General features: G+C 36.9%; 3 protein-coding genes across 3 annotated transcripts; 2 read left to right on the forward strand and 1 right to left on the reverse strand.

Moving 5' to 3' along the window:
* The first annotated feature begins 1,667 nt into the window (after positions 1-1,667).
* Positions 1,668-6,413, forward strand: LOC139849791 (uncharacterized). The gene is made up of 4 exons (XM_071839414.1): positions 1,668-1,979; positions 3,606-3,884; positions 4,060-4,197; positions 4,863-6,413. The coding sequence occupies exons 1-4, from the start codon at positions 1,668-1,670 to the stop codon at positions 6,411-6,413; spliced, it is 2,280 nt and encodes a 759-aa protein (XP_071695515.1).
* A 1,178-nt stretch (positions 6,414-7,591) lies between these two features.
* Positions 7,592-9,449, reverse strand: LOC139848280 (uncharacterized). The gene is made up of 4 exons (XM_071838016.1): positions 9,128-9,449; positions 8,286-8,429; positions 7,977-8,182; positions 7,592-7,885 (listed from the first exon to the last, which is right to left on the reverse strand). Exons 1-4 carry the CDS (start codon positions 9,370-9,372, stop codon positions 7,725-7,727), a joined length of 756 nt encoding a protein of 251 aa, XP_071694117.1. The 5' UTR covers positions 9,373-9,449; the 3' UTR covers positions 7,592-7,724.
* A 13,673-nt stretch (positions 9,450-23,122) lies between these two features.
* Positions 23,123-24,251, forward strand: LOC139850420 (uncharacterized). The gene has a single exon (XM_071839993.1). The coding sequence runs from the start codon at positions 23,201-23,203 to the stop codon at positions 24,023-24,025; it is 825 nt and encodes a 274-aa protein (XP_071696094.1). The 5' UTR covers positions 23,123-23,200; the 3' UTR covers positions 24,026-24,251.
* The last annotated feature ends 1,585 nt before the right edge of the window (positions 24,252-25,836 follow it).

A 25,836-nucleotide genomic window follows, 5' to 3' on the forward strand; every position in this document is an offset into this window, starting at 1 on the left:
AGGGTCTTAATGAGAGTTTCAGGGCATTTGTAGTCACTGTTGCAAAACACCCCGTCTCGAGCCGTCTCGACGCCCGTTGCAACGGTTTGGTGACTAGCCCGTACCGTCTCGAAAAAACCGTCTAATATGACAGTCAATGATTAAAATTCGGGTCAAAGCTGAAAAAAATCAGGTCAAAGTCTCTCAAAATTCGGAAAAGCCAGAAAGTCGGTAAAATCGGTCAAATTTGTCGTATTTTAGTTTGAATTTTGTGTATTATATTAACGGTGATAACAATTATGAGTACAAATTAGTCAATTAAAGTTTTTGGTTTCAAAATATGTACACATGTATACATTTATATACTTATATATTTAAAAGTCAACTTTGGTCAACGACCCCGTCTCGACCCCGTCTCGAACGTCTCAACCTTTTTAGGACCCGACTGTCTCGACACCGTCTCACGTCTTTTGCAACCTTATTTGTAGTAGACATAAGATAGATCTCTCTATTACCCATTAGGCCATTTTTGACTTGATTAAAGTTAGTATACCTCAGTAAGAAACAAACTTCGAATGAAATTGCTCAAACTGGAGAGTCCAATTACTTACCAAAATCATATTAGATCCCACCAGAATGCCAAGATAACTTTTTGAAAACATACCAGAATGGCAACCATAATCAGCCGATAGCCTTTCACCATCAGTCGATTAAACACCAACTCCAAAGTGAGATTTCAAAAAGTTTATCTTTAATTCCGAAGCCAAGTAGAAAACATTCATGATACATAAAATTTATTCTAATTCTTCTGTTCTCCACATCAGTCGCATAAATAAAGTAAGATAATCGAAATTCTTCCACCTATACCTTTACTCCATGAATTAAATTAACCTCCGTAGCGTGATGAAAAGCTATGTGTAAGTCTTCCGCAACGATGATAAATAGAAAAGGACTAAAAAGATCGCCATGTGTTAATTCTTGTTTAATCTAGAACTCCCGAGAGGAACTACTATTTACAAGAACTGAGATTCTAGGCTAATCTAGCAGAGCATAAACATTCCATAATCCATCCGCATCACTTAAGCTTCAAAACCCAAAGAACGAAGCATGAACAAATACGATATATTGTACTATATACTACTTCTATATTACTATATATACTCCGTAAGTTTTTCTATAACTGTTAACAAATATACATAAAGTATTAATCACCTATCACCTATTATAGTTATAGTTACACGACAAAAGAAAGAGATTATTTGACGATACCGAGCAAAAAAAATTGTTTATAAAATACATGGATACATTTGTAAAAGTCAAATGCTATGTTTTTGATTTTATTTAAACTCCGTAATAATATATTTTTAAATATGAAGTGTTGCAGTTAAAATATGAATTTTATTCTTTAAAAGAAACAAATTGATTCTTAAAATATATAAAGACAAATGCTTTATAACCGTGGTTAAAGTTAATCACACCACCTCTCCCCCAATACCTTCTTCGTCCTCTGCTCTTTATTGTCTCTGGCGCTCACATTATTCAATTTTTCTAGAAACAAAATAATAATTAAATAAATTAAATTAAAAAATTAAAAACAATTTTATATATTTTTCACTCCTCAATAAATAATAAATCAAACTGCACACCACTCACACTCATTGTGTGAGTTAGTTACTTAACCGGAAATGATGGTTTTCTGCCACTCAACCACCGCAAAACAACAAGTTTTTCCGGTCGATTACGAAGCCGACGTCTCTCAACGGCTACTAGAAGCTTCGTTATCCGGCGATCTCAAATCGGCGTTTGACTGCATTGACGATCGTTACGTTGACATTAACTTCATCAGCGCTATTTCGTTGAAGATTCGAATAGCGAAGGTTTGTTGCAACGATGAATCGGAAAATGTAGTGCGATTTGAGTATCAGGAGTTCAAATCTGACGTCACTGCTTTGTTCGTTGCTGTTCATACTGGAAATGTGACACTCGTGAAGAAACTACTGGTATGAATTTTTGAAATTATGTTTTATTAATTTAATCTATTTAAATTTAAATTATTTTTTTAAATTTATTGAGCTCTCTTTGGTGTCTAAGTTTTTGAATAAAGTCGGTGCGTACAAACTTATTAAAACTTCACATTAAATGCTCGTTAACGATTGATTAATCTATTATTTGATTTATTTACTCGATGCAACTTTTGAATTTTAATTTAGTATTATTGTTGAATTACATATGTACATTTACATTTTTTAATGGTACAACAGTATTACACCGTAGATTAGCCAGCTGAAATTCCTGTTTTAGTTCAAAATTTGAATTAACTTTTTCAATTTGATGCACTTATTTTTCATAATTTGCACTTTGTAGTGTAAGGTTTCAAACGTTAAAGCTTGCATTGAATCGCATAATAATAATTAATTGTTTACTTGTTTTATTTGTTTAAAGGTTAAATGTCAGGTTGAAACATTAGAATTTATACAAAATATATAGTGATAATTTGTAATGAAGTTGCTCATGTTGTGGATGATGATGATGATAATAGAAAGTTAGTTTTGTTACATGATATGTTAGGCTCAAGTCATCATATTGGACTTGAGCCTAACGTATCATCTAACAAGTTTAGCAAACCTGTCTTTCAATAATAAGTGCAGGATATACTTGTGAAACGAAATACGGAATAAGTAAAATGAAATCGATATATCATATGTTCCCAATACTAACAAATTTCAAAAGCTATATGATTGATATATTATTGTTATAATTTCTTTGAGTAGAAGTCATAGATCTGGTCCAATTTATGGTTAATGTAGTAGGTGGATTTGAGTATTTGACTTTCATCATGATAACACACATTTACGCAAACTAACACTAATCACACTCTGTTTTCTGATTCAAACTACACTAAGGAGTACGTATATTATTATACAAAACGTGAATAGTAGCCCGACCAATAGTAGGGCTCCATTTCCTCCCGTCGTTAGTATAGAGTAATATCCTCCCGTCGTTAGTATATAGAGTAATTACAAAAAGAACTAGTAAACGATCGAACTACATTTTCTATTAAATGGTTAATTTAATTTAATTTAATTATGTATATTAAAACTAAACTCATCTTTCAGCAAGTTTTTTAATTACTTTTCTATAATTATTTTCGATCCACCGGCTCCCCTAATCAATCAATAATATAGGATTGAGATGGAGAATGGGTTGACTCTATTAATATACAGTACTGTACACGTGGCCACAAGATCTATCTTTTTCATGGTAAACCATGTGATTTTGTAAACCTTAATATTTACATCAATAATTGCTCTATAGTTATATGCCTAAGATGTGGACGTGCATGTATTTTATTACATTGATGCCCATTCTATGCTGTCTATTCTTTCAAACCACTGATCAGTACATGTAACAGTAAAACACCAACACATTTCATGGGCTCACAAATAACCCCATGCTACAGTGTCCATCACATCAGTAATTCGGTTTCCATCTTTTGTCTTCGCGTGTCACCATGTCCAGGTGCACTCAAACAAGCATTCAAACGCACCGTGCACGTGTTCCTGTAATAATCCTATTCTATTAATGAATCAACTAATGATCTTTTTTGTTATTTTGGTAAATGACAGAGCCATGGGGCAGATGTAAATCAGAAACTATTTAGAGGCTTTTCGTTGACAGCGGCTGTAAGGGAGGGCCACCTTGAGATCTTCGAGATTTTACTCAAAGCCGGTGCGTCTCAACCATCTTGCGAGGAAGCTTTACTAGAGGCCAGCTGTCAAGGGCGTAGTGGTAAATTTATCGAGTTGTTGATTGAATCTGATCTGATTCGGCCCCATATTGTTGTACATGCTCTTGTCATTGCATGTTGCAGAGGATTTATAGATGTGGTAGATATCCTCTTAAAGGTAAACATTAATTTGTCGGTTGTTTACTACTCATTGTTAACGATTTGAAAGATTCTAATTGCAATTATTGTGAATACTAAACTTTAAAATCTTAACAAGGAGCAATTTTAAACATAGTCAACCATATTTTAATAGTAATGTTACATTCTAATATGATTCTTATTTGTAATGACAGTGTGGTGTAGATGTGAATGCATCAGCCCGAGTGTTGCTTTGTTCATCTAAGCCATCTCTCCACACAAATATAAAATGCACGGCCCTCGTAGCAGCCATTGTTAGTAGACAGGTTGCTATCGTTCGTCTCTTGTTGCAGGTATAACCTATAAATCAAATTCTCATTATAACTTAAAACAGAATCTACCATAATATAACTGTATCAGTTAAGTTATACTATCAGTTACTCGTATATGATTAAATTGACATCACATCCAAAGTAGCAATAACTACAAACTAGATTATTGAGCAAAAGAGAGCGAAATGTACTATAGTACGGAGTATTAAATAATAGATACAATTCATGTTTTAAAGATTAGTGAGGGCCAATATCTTTGTTACAACTGTACAATGTACAGCTGGATTTTGTATCCATTGATCATTAAAAATATGTTTATATGACACTTGCTGTATCAATGTATCATAATGGTTCACCATATATCGTCAGATACTGTATTTGTCGAGTTGTTGGTTGTTGGTATTCAGAGGTGTTTTAATACTCCAATTCACTTCACTACAAACCGTCTTGTAAAATTACAATCCAAAAAAGATCACACGTACATACAAATTTAATGAGTTCTTCCTAAAAAAAGTAAACTGAATTCTGTACGTCCCTAGATATTATTATAATAAATAAATACGGAATTTAAAAAAGTAAAACCAATTTCCAGCTGGCAGGGACATAAATAATTGTATTCAAGTTGGTTTGTTGTTTTCTGCTACAAGCAATCAAGCCTGTAACTAACAAAACCTATTTTTATTTAGGAGGGGGCTGATGTCAGCATCAAGGTTCAGTTAGGTGCATGGTCATGGGATACGGGTTCAGGGGACGAGTTTCGGGTTGGTGCGGGTCTTGCTGAGCCGTATTCTATTACTTGGTGTGCAGTCGAGTATTTTGAATCGACTGGTTCAATATTGCAAATGTTACTAACACACGTACCCCTCGAAACATGTCACAATGGTAGAACTTTACTGCATCACGCTGTACTTTGCGGTAACTTAGGAGCCGTAAAAACACTATTAAAATGTGGGTCCGACATTGAATATCCGATCAAGACCGCACAAAAGAACGAAACTCGAGCGATACACATTTCCGCACGCCATGGATATCCATTAATTCTTCAGGAATTAATAGAATCTGGGTGTGATATTAATGCAAGGATTAAAAGTAGTGGTGAAACTGCTCTTATGATATGTGCTAAATTTAAACACGAAGAGTGTCTACGAGTGTTGGTCAACGCGGGTGCTGACCTTGGTTTGGTCAATTTGTCGGGTCAATCGGCGCAGTCTATTGCAGAATCTAATAAATGGTTTTGTAGCTTTCAACAAACGGTTTTAGACATCATTAGAGGTGGAAAAATACCCATTTCTAGTAACAAAACCGTCTTTTCGCTTTTAATGTATGTAGCTAATTCAGGAGATGTAATAGCTTTGAAAAGTTTGATAGCGCACGACGAAATCGATCTCGATGAACAAGACGATAAGGGTTTTTCGGCAGTCATGGTGACTGCTATGAAAGGTCATATTGAAGCATTTAGGGTTCTTGTTTACGCCGGATCTGACGTAAAGCTGACTAATAAAGCAGGGGAAACCGCAATCTCTTTATCGAAAGTTAACGAGAATTCGGATATGTTTGAGAAGGTAATGATCGAATTCACCTTAGAAAAGGGTAACCAAAACGCGAGAGGGTTTTACCCTCTACATTATGCCGCTCGTCATGGTGACACAAACGCAGTCAAATTATTGGTCAACAGAGGATACGATGTGAATATTCCCGATGGGGATGGGTACACGCCTCTAATGTTAGCTGCAAGAGAAAACAACGGACAAATGTGTAAGCTGTTAATAGCGTGTGGGTCCCACTGCGGGTTTGTGAATTCGAAAGGGGAAACCGCCCTCTCACTTGCGAGAAAACACACGGAGAATGTTGCGGAGTGTGTGATATTGGACGAGCTTGCGAGGGTATTAGTGGTTAATGGTGGTAACGTTTTGAAACATACAAAGGAAGGGAGAGGAGGTTCACATAGGAAAGAATTGAAAATGATTAGGGGTGAAGGAGTTTTAAGATGGGGGAATTCGAGTAGTCGAAATGTGGTTTGTAGGGAAGCGGAGGTGGGACCGAGTGTTGGTTTTGAGAGGTGTAGGAGGAAGAAGGGTGATGCTGATGTGGCGGGAATTTTTCGTGTGGTAACAGTGAAGAACAAAGAAGTGCATTTTGTTTGTGATGGTGGGTTTGAAATGGCCGAGTTGTGGGTGAGGGGGATAAAGCTTGTTACGAGAGAAGCTCGAAGTGGTCAAGTACCAACGAAAAACTAGGATTTAGTTTTCTAAAATGGCCGTAAACGTTTTTGTATTCGTAGATATTGTAACATGAAATACTTCATCTCGAAGTATGGTTTTATCATCAAATAAACTTAATTTTAGTAGAGGTTTAAGACAGCAAATAAATTCAAGACAAATCAGCAGTTCTCTAACAATGAAGTTAGAGCAGGTTAAACCTTCAAAATTTGATATAATTTAGACAATTTAATACCTAATCCAGATTAACAAATTAACACACAGCAATATCTAATAATCTCAATCTTAGTACAGAAAGGATTGTTGATAATGGTTGATTTCGTACCTCCACAGCTCCATGCATCGCTCCAAACATAAGCTGATGAACGTGGTGCGTCGATCATACTAATCTCATGCATGTTAAAAGTACTTCGAAGAGAAAAACACTTTGGCAAACGACAACCATACAACCATCAGCACAGCCTGAATGGAGCATAGAATATATATAACTGGTCAGAAAGTTGTCAAGTTAAAACATATAAAATACACCCATGGTCCCAAAAAGTTCACACTTGACTTTACAAAGTCAAAATGCAACTCCTTATTGAACTCAAGAGATCAGTAACATGTACAAACCATTTAATAAAAGTCCTGATTAACATAATGGAATGTATCGAAATTATTCTATATCACGAACGACAGTACCAAAATAACATTGGAGAAGTATGTAACCTGTATGGGAGGTTTTACCGACCATATTCAGGATCCACCAGGTCCGACCCGCCTACCTTTCGGGATGGTTTAAGGTTCGAATCCCTGTAATATGGTTCGGGTTTCCGCCCGAAAGTGCATGTTGTGCGTGGCAAATGAGAGTATTCGATGCCAACTATTGCCTTTAAAAAAAAAGATGAACTCACCTGATTATTACAGAAGCATTCAACAGATATATCAGCCAAGATATACCGATAGAAGACTTTGTGCAGCAACAAAGGGCACCCTTGGTGCAACACCATTGAATAACAGTATTAAATTTCTTGGTGTAGCAGCAACTTGAAAGAAGGGTAACAGACTGACTTTGATAAAATTCGTCATCCGCCTTACAATTAAATTAAAATGGTGATCAATTGATCATATTATATTGAAGTGGTGAGATACTATGTGTACATAATTTCAATTTTGTTTTGAATGTGAATATAAGGAACAAATAAAACCTCAAAAACACACAGCAGGAAGGCACTTGCAGATAGAACAATAAATGATTCAACATGACAAACAGAAGTAAACTCAAGTTATTACCTACCACAATCTAAAATTCAACACGACCAAAAAAAGAAAAAAGAAAGACCGATTCTAGTCACTTGAAGAACCATCATCATCGTTTTCATGATGTGTTATCACTTTCTCAATAAACCTCTTCCTCACTCCTTCAATGACAGCTTCTCTAGAAGCTTCACCCACACTCTGGCCATCGTTAAGAACTGGATCTGATTGACAAAGAACCAAAGCAACACCTACACATGTAACCACCACAAACTAAGCCAACACCAAAAACAAATATAAAAAAAAAAAAAATGTGTAAGTAGAAGATAGAAATAAGTTTACCTTCTGGAGTACATCTCCTACCAAAGGTAGATAAACCCACATAATTTGCCTTCACAGCACCATTATTGTAGACCAACACAGTGGGAAGATTACAATCCGGATAATTAGGAATACATTCGGTTGATACAATCTTGACAAATTTTGTCGCTGAATACATTGCTGCAAGTTCTTCCAAACATTGCATTAGTACTCCACATGCAGGGTACCTATTCGTAATCAATGCCAGTTATTAATACCACGCACGAACCCAATTGCTAATAATCAGCAATATAAACAACAGTTATATTATAAAGTTGTATTATGAATTACCCATCTTTGTACAAGATAACAACAACCCAAACATCTGATGGAGCTTGTGATACCTCGCGCACAAAATCTGATCCAGAAATGGGCATCACAGAACCAAACTTTGCAATTTTTACAACCTGCTTCATCTCTGCTAACCTCTTTCTCCTACAAAAGCAGTTATAATAAATAACAGTCAGGTGATGTTTGTTGCTTAAGATGTTTTTGTCTGAAGATCTACGGACTCTGTAAAGAAAATGTGGCCTAAAGGTCTATATTCTGAATAATGAAGACTGTTTGTTTATCTGTAATATAACTTAATTCTGTCTGCAACACATACAAGCATATTTCTAAGTCTGCAAGGTTGCAGGCATTATAAGATTTTATTTTATATTATGTCTTTAGAAAAACAAATTGTCTGCAATAAAAATGCCGGCAGGCGCGCAGACATAAGACAACTTAAAAACAAACAACGCCAAATACTCCGACTTCAAATCCAACGGTTTAAGCTCAAGTATACTTGGTTTCCATTATAGGAAATCAATCACATGCTCAATTTCCACTTGGCTATTAATTTTTCCCCAAATTTGAACTTTTATCTGGTGCTAAATCAACCCACAATAATGAATACAATTATATTATCTTGTATCATAATTAGGTACAAATATCTAAAGCGAAAATAACCATCGCAAGACATATCAAACATCCCCTCTTAACTAGCATGTGCACTAACAGTGGAGTTGTTATAAAATATCAAACTTAATTAGGGTTTCAGGACAGGGAAAGACATCTATCAAGCTTTAATTTTGACCTAGTATTATAATTCAATCGAATAAAGTATCTCAAAATTAAATGATTCCTGGTACCTGTACTCTTGAAGAAATCGATCGTCATCAAGATCATCCTCAAGATCTTCAAGTTCTTCTTGGGTCTTGTGATCGATCCAATTGGCGTCTTTAGGTAGAGAATTATCATCTTGAGCAGGAGTGAAAGGATCTGGTTTCCATACAGGTTCTTTGGGAGGTAAATTACCAAGTTTTCTCTGAATATCATCCCATTGTGTTGATGCTCCATCAACATCTTTATACACAAAATGGTTATTTAATGCCATTATTTTATTATTGTTATTATTACTGATAAATAATTACTGAAATATCTTTTGATTATATATTTGTGTATTACACAATCGAAATCTTCAACGTGGAAATGTATATGGTTGATCTGATTTTTTAAGAAATAAGAACATAGCAGAGTAGGATCGAGAAAGTGGGTTTGGATCCGGGTCATTCTCTCCTGGGTCTCAACCGTTTGGGCCATGTCGGTGTAGTAAGTAATCGGTCACCTATTGTTGGGCTTTTATTTTCTTCAAAATCGGGCCTCACACAAATTTTGAATGGGGGTCTATAGAATTGTATTTTTCTTTTTTCTTTTTTAGTTTAGCGAGCAAACACCTATGAATAAGGGTGTTCATTGGTTCGGTTTTTGGTTTTTCGGTTTATTCGGTTCGATTTTTTTGGTTTCGAAACTTATAAAATCAAAATCAAAAACCAAACCGAAACCAAATTTAAATATCAAAACCATAACCAAAACCGAATCCAAAACCGAATTTTATTTCGATTTGGTTTCGGTTAAAACCGAAAATCACAAAAAATAAAAATACTAATCAGCATAAACTTACATATAAATTAAGAATAACGGTTGTGGAATTAGTTTTAAGTATATAAGATATATAACATGTTTATTGTTTAATAAAAATATAATAATACATCAAATATAGTATAAATATATAAATCTTATAATTATAAATATGTTTTAAAATGTTATTAATTTGAATTCGGTTTTCGGTTAACCAAATTTAAAATTTTCAAAACCAAACCGAAAACCGAATTACGAATTCGGTTTCGGTTTCGATCGATCCGAAAACCATTTAAAAAATTCGGTTTGACTTTTTTTGGTTTGGATTCGATTCGATACTCGGTTTATTCGGTTTGAAACTAAATGGTGCACACCCCTACTTATGAACGAAAACACTGGCTCCTTTAAAAAGGGTAAACTTCGGGTATCAATCCCCCGAGTGTGAAATAACATTTTCTAGATAGATTTTGCAATATAAATTAGCTTTCTTAAAAAGTGTGTATCGAGATGTTTTAAAATTGAATTTTCTTTCTATCAAAACATAAATACTTTTTTTTTTTTTTTTTTTGCAACAAGTCTATGTTATTTTATATTTAATGTAGGTTAGCTTTTTTGAGTTTGGTTTGTAGTTGTTGGCTCTTCGATTGTGATAGAGTTTGTTGTGTAGATTTTGTCTGGTTGCACGGCTTGCATTTAGATTGTGTATTTGCTTTGTTAATTTTGGTTTTTGCTTTTGTCGTGTTTGCAGCAGTTTGTGCTTTATAGTTGTGTGGCGAGTCGGGTGTTTTTCTATTTATCTTCTAGTTAGGTTCTTTCAAATTTTTTCGTGAAAGCTCTTTGTTTGCTATAGATTATTTTCAAAAAAAAAAAAAATTGTTATAATTAACTATGTTTTGCAAATAGTTTTCATAAACTATAATTTCAAACCTATCTTTAATAAATCAGAGCTCGGCTCTCTTATAAGAAATAGTGTTTGTTTATTATTAATCGTCATGCTCGAAGTGCAATCTTCTTCCAAATTACATAGATTGCGTCTATTATTTTTGGTAATCAATTTTTTTTTTGAACGGCGAATTTGCATCAGCGGATCATTTATTTCAAAGACCCTCATCATTTGCACCCACACACGCTAAAAGGAAACTCATACCCGGGTTGCTTGACAACTAATCGCGGGGCCTGGATTGCTTGGCAACTAATCCCAGAAAATTGGAGAGAAAACCTTCCGCCCCCAGGAATTGAACCCGGGTTGCTTGACAACTAATCGCGGGCCCTTCCACACTGAGGCATGATACCGTTGAAGCAAACGTTCATTGGTAATCAAATTATGTAGTATCACACATGTGTACATGATTCTTCGTATCTTGTTTACACTATATGCCCGTGCAGGATTTTTTGGGATGGCCCAATGACCTTGGAGAACACCAAACACACGTTCCACGTCTTTTCTTGCAAATTTCTCCCACTTTTTAAACTTCATAATCTTTGGCTCAACTGGACATTTAAACGACTTAACAAGTGTCGCCCATTCCGGATAAATTCTATCCGCGAGGTAATAACCTTTGATGTACGTAACACCGTTAACAATGAATGGTGCAATTTGAGCTGTATCCTCTAGTAATTCAGACAAATCTGATTGATGAACTCATTTATGTTGTTATTTAAACTAGCCGGACCAAAATAAGCGTGTCAAATCTACAAATCGTATGACGCAACAGCTTTAAGCATTATTGTTGAGTGTCCATGGTCACCCCTTGTGTATTGCTTTTTCCATGCTACCAGACAATTTTTCCATGTCCAATGCATACAAACGTTGAATGTCATAGTAGTTTGGTTTTCACAAATACTCCTTTGATAATAGATGAAAAACACATTTACAAATAATACCCGAACAATCATATGACGTTTATTGTCCTATATGTAAATACTTATCAAACAAGTCGAGTGCACAACCCAAATGCCAATTGACGTATATCACATGTGCATTTTTGATAAATATAAAAGAGAGGTTTTTCGATAACATCGTATCGTTGATGAAAAAATGAAAATACTTAAGAAGTGGTTATTGAGAGTAAGATAATATACCATTACATATATGAAGATATAGAGGTCGGCTCATTCTGTATCGCCTTCTAAAGTAATCTTCTGGAAAATCAGAGACTCCGAAAAATAGTCACTCCATAATCATTGGGTCATTTCTTTACGATCTCTATTTAAATGCCTCTGTGAAATCATTGGCCTTATAGAACACTTCTCTTCTTCTTCTTCCTCCTCCTCCTCCTCCTCCTCCTCCAAACTTACAAAGTTTAAATATAACTCATTTGGATTCAGCGCTACAACATCTGTAACACCCCGTTTTTCTTAACATGATGCTCGAGGCATCATACGGAGTCTAAGACTGAGTATTTGATAGTTTGAATGTAATGAGTTGACCATGTTTGACTTTGGGATGTTTTAAAAGTGAAATTGGAGTACATCAGGTAAACTGTCGAGTTTGAAAGGGGTTTGTCGCGTTCTGGTGTGTCGCGATCCGTGACAAACATGGTTGAAACGCGACAACTTCTGATACATGATTCTGTCCCTTTTGTCGTGTTTGAGTGCTGTTTATCGCGTCCTGGTGTCGCGAAACGCGACGAAGTGTCGCGAAACGCGACAAATGTCGCTGTAATGACATTTTAACCCATTTTAATGGAATCTTTTGAGGGTGTTTTGGTAATTTCACTTATGGACGAGTTTTATACCCCATATCAGTTCCAAGGCTTATCTTATCTCCATTTTCACACATCAACACTCTCACCTTCAAACCCTAGAGATAGAGGAGAGAGTTTAGATAGAGAGAGAGCTCCATTTGGAAAAGAAGAAGGGTGTTTCTGGTCAAACCTCAAGTGTTAAAGTTGTTCCACTCGTCAACGGCATCACTTTGGCGGTATTGGTAAGTTCTAACTCCGAATTTCATTGTATGATTTGAGATTCAATGTTAGGGTTTTGAGATTGTTAGTTGTAAAACCCATTTGGATGATGAAGAGGGTTTATGGAAACTTGTTATTGTTGATACTTGGCGAGTTTTGGGTTGGTTAATGATTTAACCATGTTTAAGGCTTCTAGGTGATGTATAATCACTAGTGTTAGTGATTATAGAAGTGTTGGAACCACTTTGGGTGTATTTGGGTTGACTAATTTTGAAATGGGTCAAAATTAGGGTTTAGGTGTTAAAATGGGCAAGATTGGTATTTAACACTTATGAATGGGTTTAATTGGTGTATTAGGACCATTCTCACTTGTGTTAATGATTATTGGTTAGTTTGGGCACGGTTTGTGCTTGGAAGTGTATTTGGGTCAAATTTGCACTAGTTGTCAATACGGGTTGGTTTGTAATCCACCCTAATTGTGTTGTTTGTTATGTGATAATGGAATAGGTACGTTCCATTGGAGTTTACGGATTTTGGTTTGTGCATCCATCAAGGCTTCAAGGTGAGTGTAAATATATTATATGCGTATGTATGCATAGGATGGGTGCGTGCGTGTAGGGTGACCCTTGCTTGGGTTTACTCTATGTTTGTGTGGGAAAATGGACTCCTCTTGTGCTTTGGGTCCATGTGATACGCTTATGCGTTTAGGGTTATTACCCTTGGTGTTGTGATTTGGCTAGCGTATTGGATAAACCCTTGGCGATGGGTTTGCTAGCATTTGATGTTGAGAAGATGAATCTCGGGTGGTGCGGATTCATGATGACTCGGGTAGTTCGGCCATCTTGGTGATGAGGTGGTGAATTTCGGGTTGTGCGAATTCACTAAGGCTCGGGTAGTTCGGCCAACCTCGGTTGATGGAATGGTGAAGGAAGTGAATCTCGGGTAGTGCGAATTCACTAAGGCTCGGGTTGTTCGGCCAACCTTCATGTGTTTAGTGTTAAGGGGTTAACCTTGTGGTATTATCGGATGTGTTTTTGTATATACGTATATATATATATACTTATTTGTGTGTTGTAGCTAATCTTACGGATTTGGCTTGGTGGTACATTAGGTATGGCCTGCTAGTTATACTCGGTATGTGGTATGTGTTTACTTATTGTGTTTGGTTGTACGTATTCATTTTATGCATATGTAGGTATATAGTATGTTTATACTCACTAAGCTTTCATAGCTTACCCTCTCGTTGTTTACATTTTTATAGGTTCGCGAAGTGGTGGTTCGGGTAAGCGTGGAGACTAGTGAACTTGCGTAGGTTGCTTTAGAAGGCGTGCTTTTGGATTGATTAGGATTGGGTAGCGTATCCCCAATCACCATGCTCGGTTTTGTTGGACATTAAAATAGTCGGGTCGTGTATGCCCGTTTGGCTATTTAAACTCATGTATTAAATGTTTTAAAGTTATCGAACTTATTATTGTATGAATGATGTTTTTGGAAACATAATTGGGACCTAAATGTTGTTAATATTAATACGTTAAAAAGAAAAAATAAATATGGGCCCGATTAAATACGGGTTGGGTTGTTTCAAGTGGTATCAGAGCATGGTCTAAGGGATTTAGGCGACTTGAGATAGGTGCCTAGACTTAGACTTTTGTGTGTGTGCTTATTTGCTGCGGGACTTGTAGGTGAACGGGTCGGACGGGGACTTGGTTAGTGCCTTAGCGTGTAGGTGAACTAACTAGGATTGTGGCTTGTGTTGTGATGTAATTCTCGCGTGCGTTTATATCGCGTAGAATTTTCGTTGTGTTGGTTTATATCATCTAGCAAGGCGGTCGTTGTACTAACGAGTTGATGCGGCGTGTGTGAGAAATAAGGACTTGCAAACCTTGTTACGGGTACAAATCGTGTCTAACAAGTGATGTACGACGAGTGTTTAGCAAGATGGGGCGGTGTTGTGCGTGTGGTTTTATACGTTCGTGGCCTAATCATTTTGCATTCTTTAGAATGACGACGCGAAACGAGATCCAGACGAATGACGATGAGTTTAACGTTAGAGTTGCGGCCGCCGTGGCGGAACAAATGGGTGTGTTTCGAGAAGAAATGGATAGGAAGTATTCCGAATTTCAAAGTAGGAGTGAAATGGAGCGTTGTCATAAGAGCTTCATGAGGACTAAACCCTCGATGTATGACGGGAAACCGGATCCTTTGGTAAGCACAACATGGATCTCAGATGTCGAAGGGTGTTTTCGTACTATTGATTGCCCTTCCGAGAAAAAGACAAGACTCGCTACTAGCTTGTTGCGGGGTAGGGCGAAGGATTGGTTGGATGGTAAGATTGATCTTGTCGGTGGTGAACCATTTATGGCGTTATCGTGGGACGATTTTAAGAAGGAATTCTTCGAGGAGTTCCGGACTGGGGCCGATTTGATGGAATTGCGTGATGAGTTGTGAAATTTGTGATAAGGATCTATGGACTTGAATACTCTCAAGACGACCTTTATGGCGAAGGCTCGTTTTTGCCCGGAGTATATGGGGAATGATCGTATGTTGATGGAAGATTTATATCGAACCCTGAATGATGACTTGAAGAATAAAATTAGCCGAGGTCAAGCGAAGTCGTTTGCGGAGTTATTCACGGTGGCTAGGGGTTTCGAATGGTATTCGCGATCAAAGATGTGTGAACCTTCAAGTAAGAGAAGGGTTGATTCGTATGGCGCCCCAAGTAAGAAAAATAAGGGTACAAGTGCGAGTACGGGTAATGTGGAGAAAGGCACGATGGATTCTCGTGCACCTAGATGTTTCAATTGTGGTGTTATGGGCCACAAGTTATGGGAGTGCACAATGTCGAGAAGTGATGACGGGATGCACTACTATTGTCATAAGGAGGGACATCGCAAGCCGGATTGTCCCGAGATGGCGGCGGCGAATGCCGCAAGGAGACGTTAAGGTACGTTTCGTTTTAATAAATATGTCCTTTGAATATTTATTTATGTGCCGATGTGTTCGGGTTTGTTGGATGCATTGTGTTGTGCATCTTATTGTTATTGGTGACGTTCCTAATGGAATTACCCTACGGTGTCGTTTGGATTGACGGGTGAAGGGCGTAAGACTTGGTGCGACCAAGCATTCCTTAGTGTTGGGAAATGTTTCTACCAAGCCATGGGTATGGGCTTTGGTGTTCGGATGTTAGAGCGTATTCGCTCTCGTGTTGAAGTTGATGAACCGTGAGGTTCGTCAGGTGGATAGAACCCGAGAGATCGAGTGTTGATCTCGATGTATGATTGGTGAAGGAATCTACGTGACGCGACGTTAGGTGCCTCTTTCACACCTACTAGCGTGGTGTTCGACTCCGATGGTGTTGCGGTTATATTGTACTTAGGGTACCGGAGAGAAACCCTTAGGTACATGAGTGACTAGGTGGAAAGTTGATAAACTATGGCAATCGGAGGATTGCAAGAATAAAGTTTGTGTGATGTGTGGTAAACTCTTCGTTCGAAGTGTTTAAGGATAGGTTAAAATCCTTCGTGTGCACAAGATTGGAGCAAGATGTGGTGATGGGTCGTGTGAGCCCAATTTTAGGAAAGTCTACCTTTCGGTAGCATTGTACGGTTGTACAAGGTGCGTGTGGCATTGGTTTTGTGTCGTTGTTTAAATGAAGCCAACGGGTGACGGTGTGCGTCAATTTCTAGTGTACGAAATGAATTCGTGAGAATTCGAGTGTTATGACCGATGGAGAAATTGGTCACGTATGTCGGAGAGTGTAATTATCACGCGATGATGTTACCACGACGATGTGGTTATGGAACGTAGTTCCAAGTGGGGGAGTTACACTCCCGCACGAGGAGGTTTTAGTGTGAGATTTCGGATAATGCTCATAGTAGATCCGGAATTAGTGTCAGGACCTAGATTTGGTCGATTTGTGGTAGAGTACAATTTCGGTTAAATTGTACTTATGGTTTCGGATTTGAATTATCAACGAGGTGGTAATGTGGTGAACCTCGTTGAGAGATAATGGGCGTATTTGACGAACAAGGTGAAATACCTCGGTTAAGGGATGTGTGTGTCGGATTCTCTTCTAGAGAATTATTGTTTTGTACCTATGTGCGATATAGGTAGTTCTTGCTCGATTGTGATAGCGATGTTCGCGTGTGCATATGATTCATGTGCGGAAATTCCAGGCGGTGTGGAATGATTTTAAGTATGCGTATATACTTCGTTTGTGGTGAATGGTTAGTGTAATCCGTTAGGATTCACTATAGTATAGCAGTGCGCGATGTTGCACTACTCGTTGTTTGAGGCCAAAAGAGCGTATGTGATTGGTGGGTTATGGCCGTGACTCGGTCCGCTAACTTCATCATGGGAGTAGTGTTATATCGGTATGGTATAACGTTATCGGGAGATTCGAGTACCGATGAGGAATGGGAGTACCATTCCTGTGTTGAGATTTTGGGACGTGAATATCGGGTTGTTCGTATTCACAATATGTCGGGTAGTGCGATTGTCCCTGTTGGTTGAACTCATAGTTTGAGGTAGTGAGTGTCGGGTAGTTCGGATTCACTAAGGCTCGGGTTGTACGGCCATCCTCGGTTATACTATGTGGTGGTGGTAGTGAATATCGGTTTGCACGTATTCACAATGACTCGGGTTGTGAGGTCATTTCGTTGTGGGAAATATGGATTGAGTTGGTGAATTTCGGGTTGTTGCGAATTCACTAAGGTTCGGGTTGTTTCGACCATCCTCCATATGTGTTTAGGCTCGGGTTGTTTCGGCCATGTTGTGTGAACTATTGGTTGTTTTATACGCCGATGGTGGGGTCGTAAGGACCATGTTGTGTGAACTATTGGTTGTTTTATACGCCGATGGTGGGGTCGTAAGGACCATGTTGTGTGAACTATTGGTTGTTTTATACGCCGATGGTGGGGTCGTAAGGACCATGTTGTGTGATTAGTGATGCGATAGCCGTGTTACGCTCACATGTTGTTATGGGTGTGACAATAGTCGATTTTGTACCCCTTGGGATTAGCGTTGCCATAGTCATTTTGGGCGCTATCGATTTTAGCCGGTTGCTTATGTTGAACGGTTTGTGTAATAGCCGTGTTTGCGCACTGCAAGGGTTGTTAGGTGGTAAGTGTCATCCGTAAGGATTCGCTTTTTCGGTCTTCATCGGTTTGGGTGTTAACTTTATTTTGGTATGTGGTTATTACTAGCGATGTACTTGGTATGGGTACGCTAGGAGTTGATATCTCGGTACGAGATTGGTTGAGTTTTTCCCGATGTGAGGGATTGAGCAAATTTTAGTGCTTGGATTTGTGGATTTTAATAAATCGCGGGTGACGATTTAGTGGTTAAAGGTGACTCTTTGAGAAGAATTGCCTAGAGGAGTTAGAAGAATACATGGTGATTCCACGTATTCTAAGTGATTGTTATAGACTTAGGATATTGTGTGTATTGCACGGCTCGGAATGCATGCAAGTGGGTATGTAGTTAATGGATTAATCTTCGGGTTAATGGGTATTGTGGTAGAAGACGGATTGAAACGTTTGTTTGAGGATCGTAGAGTACAGGTCCGATCAGTTAAGTGACTAGGATCACGAGGACGTGATCGAATTTAAGTGGGGGAGAGTTGTAACACCCCGTTTTTCTTAACCTGATGCTCGAGGCATCATACGGAGTCTAAGATTGAGTATTTGATAATTTGAATGTAATAAATTGACCACGTTTGACTTTGGAATGTTTTAAAAGTGATATTGGAGTACATCAGGTAAACTGTCGAGTTTGAAGGGGGTTTGTCGCGTTCTGGTGTGTCGCGATCCGTGACAAACATGGTTGAAACGCGACAACTTCTGATACATGATTCTGTCCCTTTTGTCGCGTTTGAGTGATGTTTATCGCGTCCTGGTGTCGCGAAACGCGATGAAGTGTCGCGTAACGCGACAAATGTCGCTGTAATGACATTTTAACCCATTTTAATGGAATCTTTTGAGGGTGTTTTGGTAATTTCACTTATGGACGAGTTTTATACCCCAAATCAGTTCCAAGGCTTATCTTATCTCCATTTTCACACATCAACACTCTCACCTTCAAACCCTAGAGAGAGAGGAGGGAGTTTAGAGAGAGAGAGAGAGAGCTCCATTTGGAGAAGAAGAAGGGTGTTTCGGGTCAAACCTTAAGTGTTAAAGTTGTTCCACTCGTCAACGGCATCACTTTGGCTGTATTGGTAAGTTCTAACTCCGAATTTCATTGTATGATTTGAGATTCAATGTTAGGGTTTTGAGATTGTTAGTTGTAAAACCCATTTGGATGATGAAGAGGGTTTATGGAAACTTGTTATTGTTGATACTTGGCGGGTTTTGGGTTAGTTAATGATTTAACCATGTTTAAGGCTTGTAGGTGATGTATAATCACTAGTGTTAGTGATTATAGAAGTGTTGGAACCACTTTGGGTGTATTTGGGTTGACTAATTTTGAAATGAGTCAAAATTAGGGTTTAGGTGTTAAAATGGGCAAGATTGGTATATAACACTTATGAATGGGTTTAATTGGTGTATTAGGACCATTCTCACTTGTGTTAGTGATTATTGGTTAGTTTGGGCGCGGTTTGTGCTTGGAAGTGCATTTGGGTCGAATTTGCACTAGTTGTCAATATGAGTTGGTTTGTAATCCACCCTAATTGTGTTGTTTGTTATGTGATAATGGAATAGGTACGTTCCATTGGCGTTCCTGGATTTTGGTTTGTGCATCCATCAAGGCTTCAAGGTGAGTGTAAATATATTATATGCGCATGTATGCATAGGATGGGTGCGTGCGTGTAGGGTGACCCTTGCTTGGGTTTACTCTATGTTTGTGTGGGAGAATGGACTCCTCTTGTGCTTCGGGTCCATGTGATACGCTTATGCGTTTAGGGTTATTACCCTTGGTGTTGTGATTTGGCTAGCGTATTGGATAAACCCTTGGCGATGGGTTTGCTAGAATTTGATGTTGAGAAGATGAATCTCGGGTGGTGCGGATTCATGATGACTCGGGTAGTTCGGCCATCTTGGTGATGAGGTGGTGAATTTTGGGTTGTGCGAATTCACTAAGGCTCGGGTAGTTCGGCCAACCTCGGTTGATGGAATGGTGAAGGAAGTGAATCTCGGGTAGTGCGAATTCACTAAGGCTCGGGTTGTTCGGCCAACCTTCATGTGTTTAGGGTTAAGGGGTTAACCTTGTAGTATTATCGGATGTGTTTTTGTATATACGTATATATATATATACTTATTTATGTGTTGTAGTTAATCTTACGGATTTGGCTTGGTAGTACATTAGGTATGGCCAGCTAGTTATACTCGGTATGCGGTATGTGTTTACTTATTGTGTTTGGTTGTACGTATTCATTTTATGCATATGTAGGTATATAGTATGTTTATACTCACTAAGCTTTCATAGTTTACCCTCTCGTTGTTTACATTTTTATAGGTTCGCGAAGTGGTGGCTCGGGTAAACGTGGAGACTAGTGAACTTGCGTAAGTTGCTTTAGAAGGCGTGCTTTTGGATTGATTAGGATTGGGTACCGTATCCCCAATCACCATGCTCGGTTTTGTTGGACATTAAAATAGTCGGGTCGTGTATGCCCGTTTGGCTATTTAAACTCATGTATTAAATGTTTTAAAGTTATCGAATTTATTATTGTATTAAAGATGTTTTTGGAAACATAATTGGGACCTAAATGTTGTTAATATTAATACGTTAAAAAGAAAAAAAAATATGGGCCGGATTAAATACGGGTTGGGTTGTTTCAACATCGTTAAGCATTTCAAAATCCGAATCGTCGGTATCGCCTTCCATATTAAATATAAGTTTAGAGTGAGATATAAATTTGAGTTGTAGAATGAAGTTTAAATGTGCGTATTGATTGCCTGAAGGTATATATATAGGGTTAATAATAATAATAATAATAATAATAATAATAATATATTAAATACTAAAAAAAACTGAATATATTTGTTATTTAGTAGGAATAGATACATTTCACCTCTAGTGGTCCCACCTTAGTTTAAGCTTCTTGCCAAAATCACAGTGAATGCGTATAATGACTGTGGGTAATTAACTCGTGCCTATGGCATTATACGGGTAACTACGGGTGGCGTGCCTATAGCGACGGATAATATAGCCAATGGTCTTAGTAGCTAAAGCAATTTCTCTTAAAAAAATATTTCTTCCGTCCCACGTTAAGTATCTATTATTTATTTTTTAAAATCTTTTTTTATCAATTTTGTATGTAAATTCTTTAGTTTTTGTTATATAATATTTGATAAAAATGATATGAATGAACTGAGTTTTAAATGTGCTTCCATTCATATAAATTTCAAATATTATTTAATACAAAAAAGATATTTATAAATAAAATTAGAAAAGAAAAACTTTGAAAGTTAGGGACGGGGGAGCAGAGTTGAAAAAGACGCGAGACGGGTCGAGATGGTCCGGACCTTAAAACGTCGAGACGGACGTTGAACGACGTTAAATTTTATATATAATATACACATATTTTAAAGCCAAAAAATCCGCGTTGACAAGTTTGTACATATAATCGCTATTATCGTTAAGATATTACAAAAAGGTAACACCAAACTACATTAACTTTGAACGATTAACCGAATTTTTGACTTTTGACATGTCTTGATCCGATCTTTCATGCATTTGACCTGACTTTTCATTGTTGACCGACTTATTAGAAGAGGGGACGAGGTCCGGGGCCTGGCTGTGATACCACCTATAACGTCCTATAAAAATCGCTATGATGCGGCACGTTAACAAACGGTCCCAAAACCTGGTCAACGCCCTCTATATGAGACGTTTCAACAAATATTCGAATTCATTAATTTAAAACTTTTCCAAAATTAGAAAGTTTGACTCAAACATCAAAATAGTAATAGAAATATCAAAATAATTGTATTAAAATTAATTGAATGCGAATCATAAAGTTTTAAAGAAGATTTGCTAGAACTTCAGCTATGAAAACATGCTCGACCTCTAGTGCGTTAGCAAAGATATGGATCTGAGAATAAAAATGCTAAAGTGTCAATATCAATTTTGGTGAGTTCATAGATTTATCACTAATGATAAAATATTGTAAAGTAGAGTAAAGTGGACCACAAAAGTTCAGTTAAAACAGTATAATAGTTTATAAGCCATGAGCACCCGATATACGAAACTTAACACCTACATATAAAAATATGCAAAACAGGAATTTAAATGTGCTTCCATTCATATAAATTGCAAATATTATCTAATACTGTACAAAATGATATTTATAATTAAAATTAAAAAAAGAAAAACTTTGAAAGTTAGGGACAAGAGAGTAGGGTTGAAAAAGATGCGAGACAGGGTTGAGATGGTTGGGACTTTAAAACGTTGAAACAGACGTTGACTGACGTTAACTTTTATACATAATATACACATATTTTATAGCCAAAAAATATCCGTTAATACATATAATCGCTATTATCCTTAATATAATACAAAAAGGTAACACTAAACTCCATTAACTTTGATCGATTTGATCGAATTTTTGACTTTTGAATAGTGTTGATCCAATCTTTCCTGCATTTGCCTCGACTTTTGATCGTTGACCGACTTATTAGAAGACCGGACGGGATCGAGAGTGACTAATCACCAAAACGTTGCAATAGACGTTGCAACAGACACAACGAACGATGTTTACAGCAATGCGGGAGAGTACTAAGATTCGCCCATCAATGACTTTGTTTTATTTTATTTGTACCTACAAATTAAAAACTCAATGACAACGTTGTACGTTTTATATTTTTTTTTTTCCCAATTATGTTGACGAATAATATACAAAATACAAAAGTAAACATAATATAAATATTAACCAATGTATAAGCTATATACCGACCCGCCAGAGTGTCAAGAAATTATTCCTGCGACCTAATTGGTGTTAAGCTCTAGTCATCTACCCCACAATACTTTATCCTCATTGGTCAAACTTATCTCACGCGCTAAATACGCGCGTCACAAAACAATAAGTAATCAAATATTTAGACACGCGTCTCAATTGCGACAAAAAAACCACCCTCCCACTTTAATTAACAAAATTAAAAATAAAATAAAGTACATACGTGTCCTCTTTATCGGAAGTGCTTCAAAGAAATGATACGCATACTTTATGTGGGTCCCAACTAATCCCAAACAACCAATCAGGTTCCTTTTATGCTCTTGATTTTATTGCGTTGCCCTAGACACGTGTCCCAGTCACCGGCGACCAGTTTCTTTTATCATGTTAAATCTATCAAATTATCAATATCAATTATATCATCTTCATAAATTCCGTTTATTTCCGGTTACTTTTAGACAAAAACATATAGATACATCATAAAATTTATATGTTGTATCAAATTAGGTATGAGATCAAGTGGAAAAAAGCATGTTGAAACTGAAGATCTGAATGATAAGACGATTATTAACAAAATAATGATGAAATTTCGTCCGATCGCTCCGAAACCGATGACGTTAACGAGCTCGGATTTGGTACCTTTGAAATTGAAGAGAACTAAACGCAAATACGTTCGAGTTAAGAAGAAGAATAATATAGTTAATGAAGATAACAAATGGATGTTCAAAGTTTGTAACAGATTTATTGCAACAGAAAACGATTCTGTTGCAACAGATCTGTTACAAAGAGAGTGGTTAAGTTTTAATTCTTCTGAAAAAATAAATAACAATAATGATGCTGTTAGAAACTTGAAATCTACATCTGTAGATCTGCATGATGTAGATCTAACGGCGAAAGCGGAAAGAGGACACGTGGCAAGGTCTTGGATTACGGTTGAATCGGTTACCGGAGCGTGTGAGGATTGGAGAAGAAGGTGTACGGACGAGGAGATATGGAAAGATCTAGACATGGACAGCTGTCCAGGTTTTATATCGAACGGTTGTTATGAGGTTACGTGGGTGAATCTAGCGTATCGAACGATGGTGGATCCAAATTATGATGGCGAATCGATGATGATGCCTGAAGTAGTGGTGGTGTTAGAGGTAAAAATGGATAAAATGTGTGAGGTTGAATATTGGCCAGCTTTTTCATGCAGGGTTAGAGTTGTGTATCGATTATCGGAGAAATTAACGAAGCAAATGATGGTTCCGTGCGATGTTTGGAAGATGGATTCGGGTGGGTATGCATGGCGGCTTGATGTCAAAGCTGCTTTGAGCTTGGGAAGGTTGAATTAATCGAAATATATCGGTTTTTTTCATAAGGTAAAGTTGATTATCTTGAGAACAACTTATATATATGTGATTATGAATTATGAATATATAGCATACTTCATAAGTGAGTAATTTTGATTATCAGAGGATATATGTTTGTAAAGTGTAAGTTTATTTTGTGTTCATAGCAAGCCAAAGATGACTTGTTATAAAAGTGTTTGGTGATTTTATAAAAAAAAATATTGTTGAAAATTAAGAGTTTGAATGTAAATTTTAATGTGTGTATAACATTATAAGAATTGCATATACTTTTTGATGTTAACCAAGTAATTGGCTGATGTAAATCATATTGTTTTCTAGCTTAGTAACTGTCTGATTTTTTATAAGACTATAAAATTAAATAGCAGAGTAGTAGTTTAATTTGCAAGATGCATACGATTATATTTGTATATGTTTCAAATTATTGGACTTCATTTTTGTGTATTGTCTTGCTAATGAAAGTTAGATTTGAAAGATAAGAAAAAAAAAAAAAAAAAAAAAAGATTTGACCAGTTTCCATCTTCATAAGCTAGCTACCCGCTTCAATTATAAACTTACAGCTTCAATTCCCCAAACATACGTATACCATAAACTATATCTAATAGATATATTACCAGTTTATAAAGATATGTACTTATGGTTATGACTTATGAGATATATACAATTACTATGGTAGATATATTTATATTTATATGTAGTGCTCGATCCTACATGCATGATTCTTAATTAATTTGTTCAAATTATTTGAAGGTTTCATTTTGCAGGTTTTGTTGATTTAATGTTGGATGAATTCAAAAACGGAGAAAAAATAACTACGTAGTAGAATGTGATGTTACAGGGCTAGCTTAATTAGCTCAAACTTATGAAAATCTAGCAAAATATCCTTTTTGTGTGAGTGTAAAACACGTAGTAAAATTCGTCTAGAAACAGTAGACGAATTGATAAAGATCTTAGAATCGTTTGCGACTCGATCTAATGGTGGAAAACACTAGAACAAGGTTCAATCGAATTACGGGTCGTTTCGGGGTCGAATGAATCAAACCTAGGCAATTAACTAGATTAGATCGACTCCTAGATGTGTTATCCGGTGGGTATTGGGAACGAATGGAAACAGAGAATACGGATTAAGGTAAATGTAATGTGTAACCTCACAATGAAGGCACAAACCCGTATATATACTGTCTCCAGACACAGTCGGTTGACTGTCTAACACAGTCGGTCGACTGTGTGGACTCAGTCGGTCGACTGAGTTGACAGTTTAACTATTGTAACAAAACATTAACGCACACGCACATATAAGTTCAATAGTCACAATTACAATTATGTCGCTATTACATGACTGAATTTAAACATAAAAGTACTTTGAACTAGGGATTACAAATATACACCAACAAACTCCCCCTAAGATACTAAAACCGAAAATCTTTTTGGATTTTTGGATTTAATCTATACACGAACATAAGAAAATATGAAAAATAGAGAATCATCATGCAAACAAAGCAGAAATAGCCTAAATATCGTGCAAACATAATGTAAAAACTACAGCTAACACTCAAATGCACACACAATATATAAGAAAAACATGACAGAAGTTATTTCACAGTCTCGTTGTCGAAAACCACATCAGTTAATGTTTTAATTCCTATTTCAGTTAACAGATAATAAAAACGTGGTTTATCAAAAGCTTTGGTGAAGAGATCAGCTCTTTGTTCAGTAGTCCCAATTTGAACTACATCAATTAACCGTTTTTCATAACAGTCTCTAACGAAATGGTATTTAATCCATATGTGTTTGGT

This window comes from Rutidosis leptorrhynchoides, chromosome 5 (assembly GCF_046630445.1).
Source record: "Rutidosis leptorrhynchoides isolate AG116_Rl617_1_P2 chromosome 5, CSIRO_AGI_Rlap_v1, whole genome shotgun sequence".
In the NCBI taxonomy this organism is placed as follows: domain Eukaryota; kingdom Viridiplantae; phylum Streptophyta; class Magnoliopsida; order Asterales; family Asteraceae; genus Rutidosis; species Rutidosis leptorrhynchoides.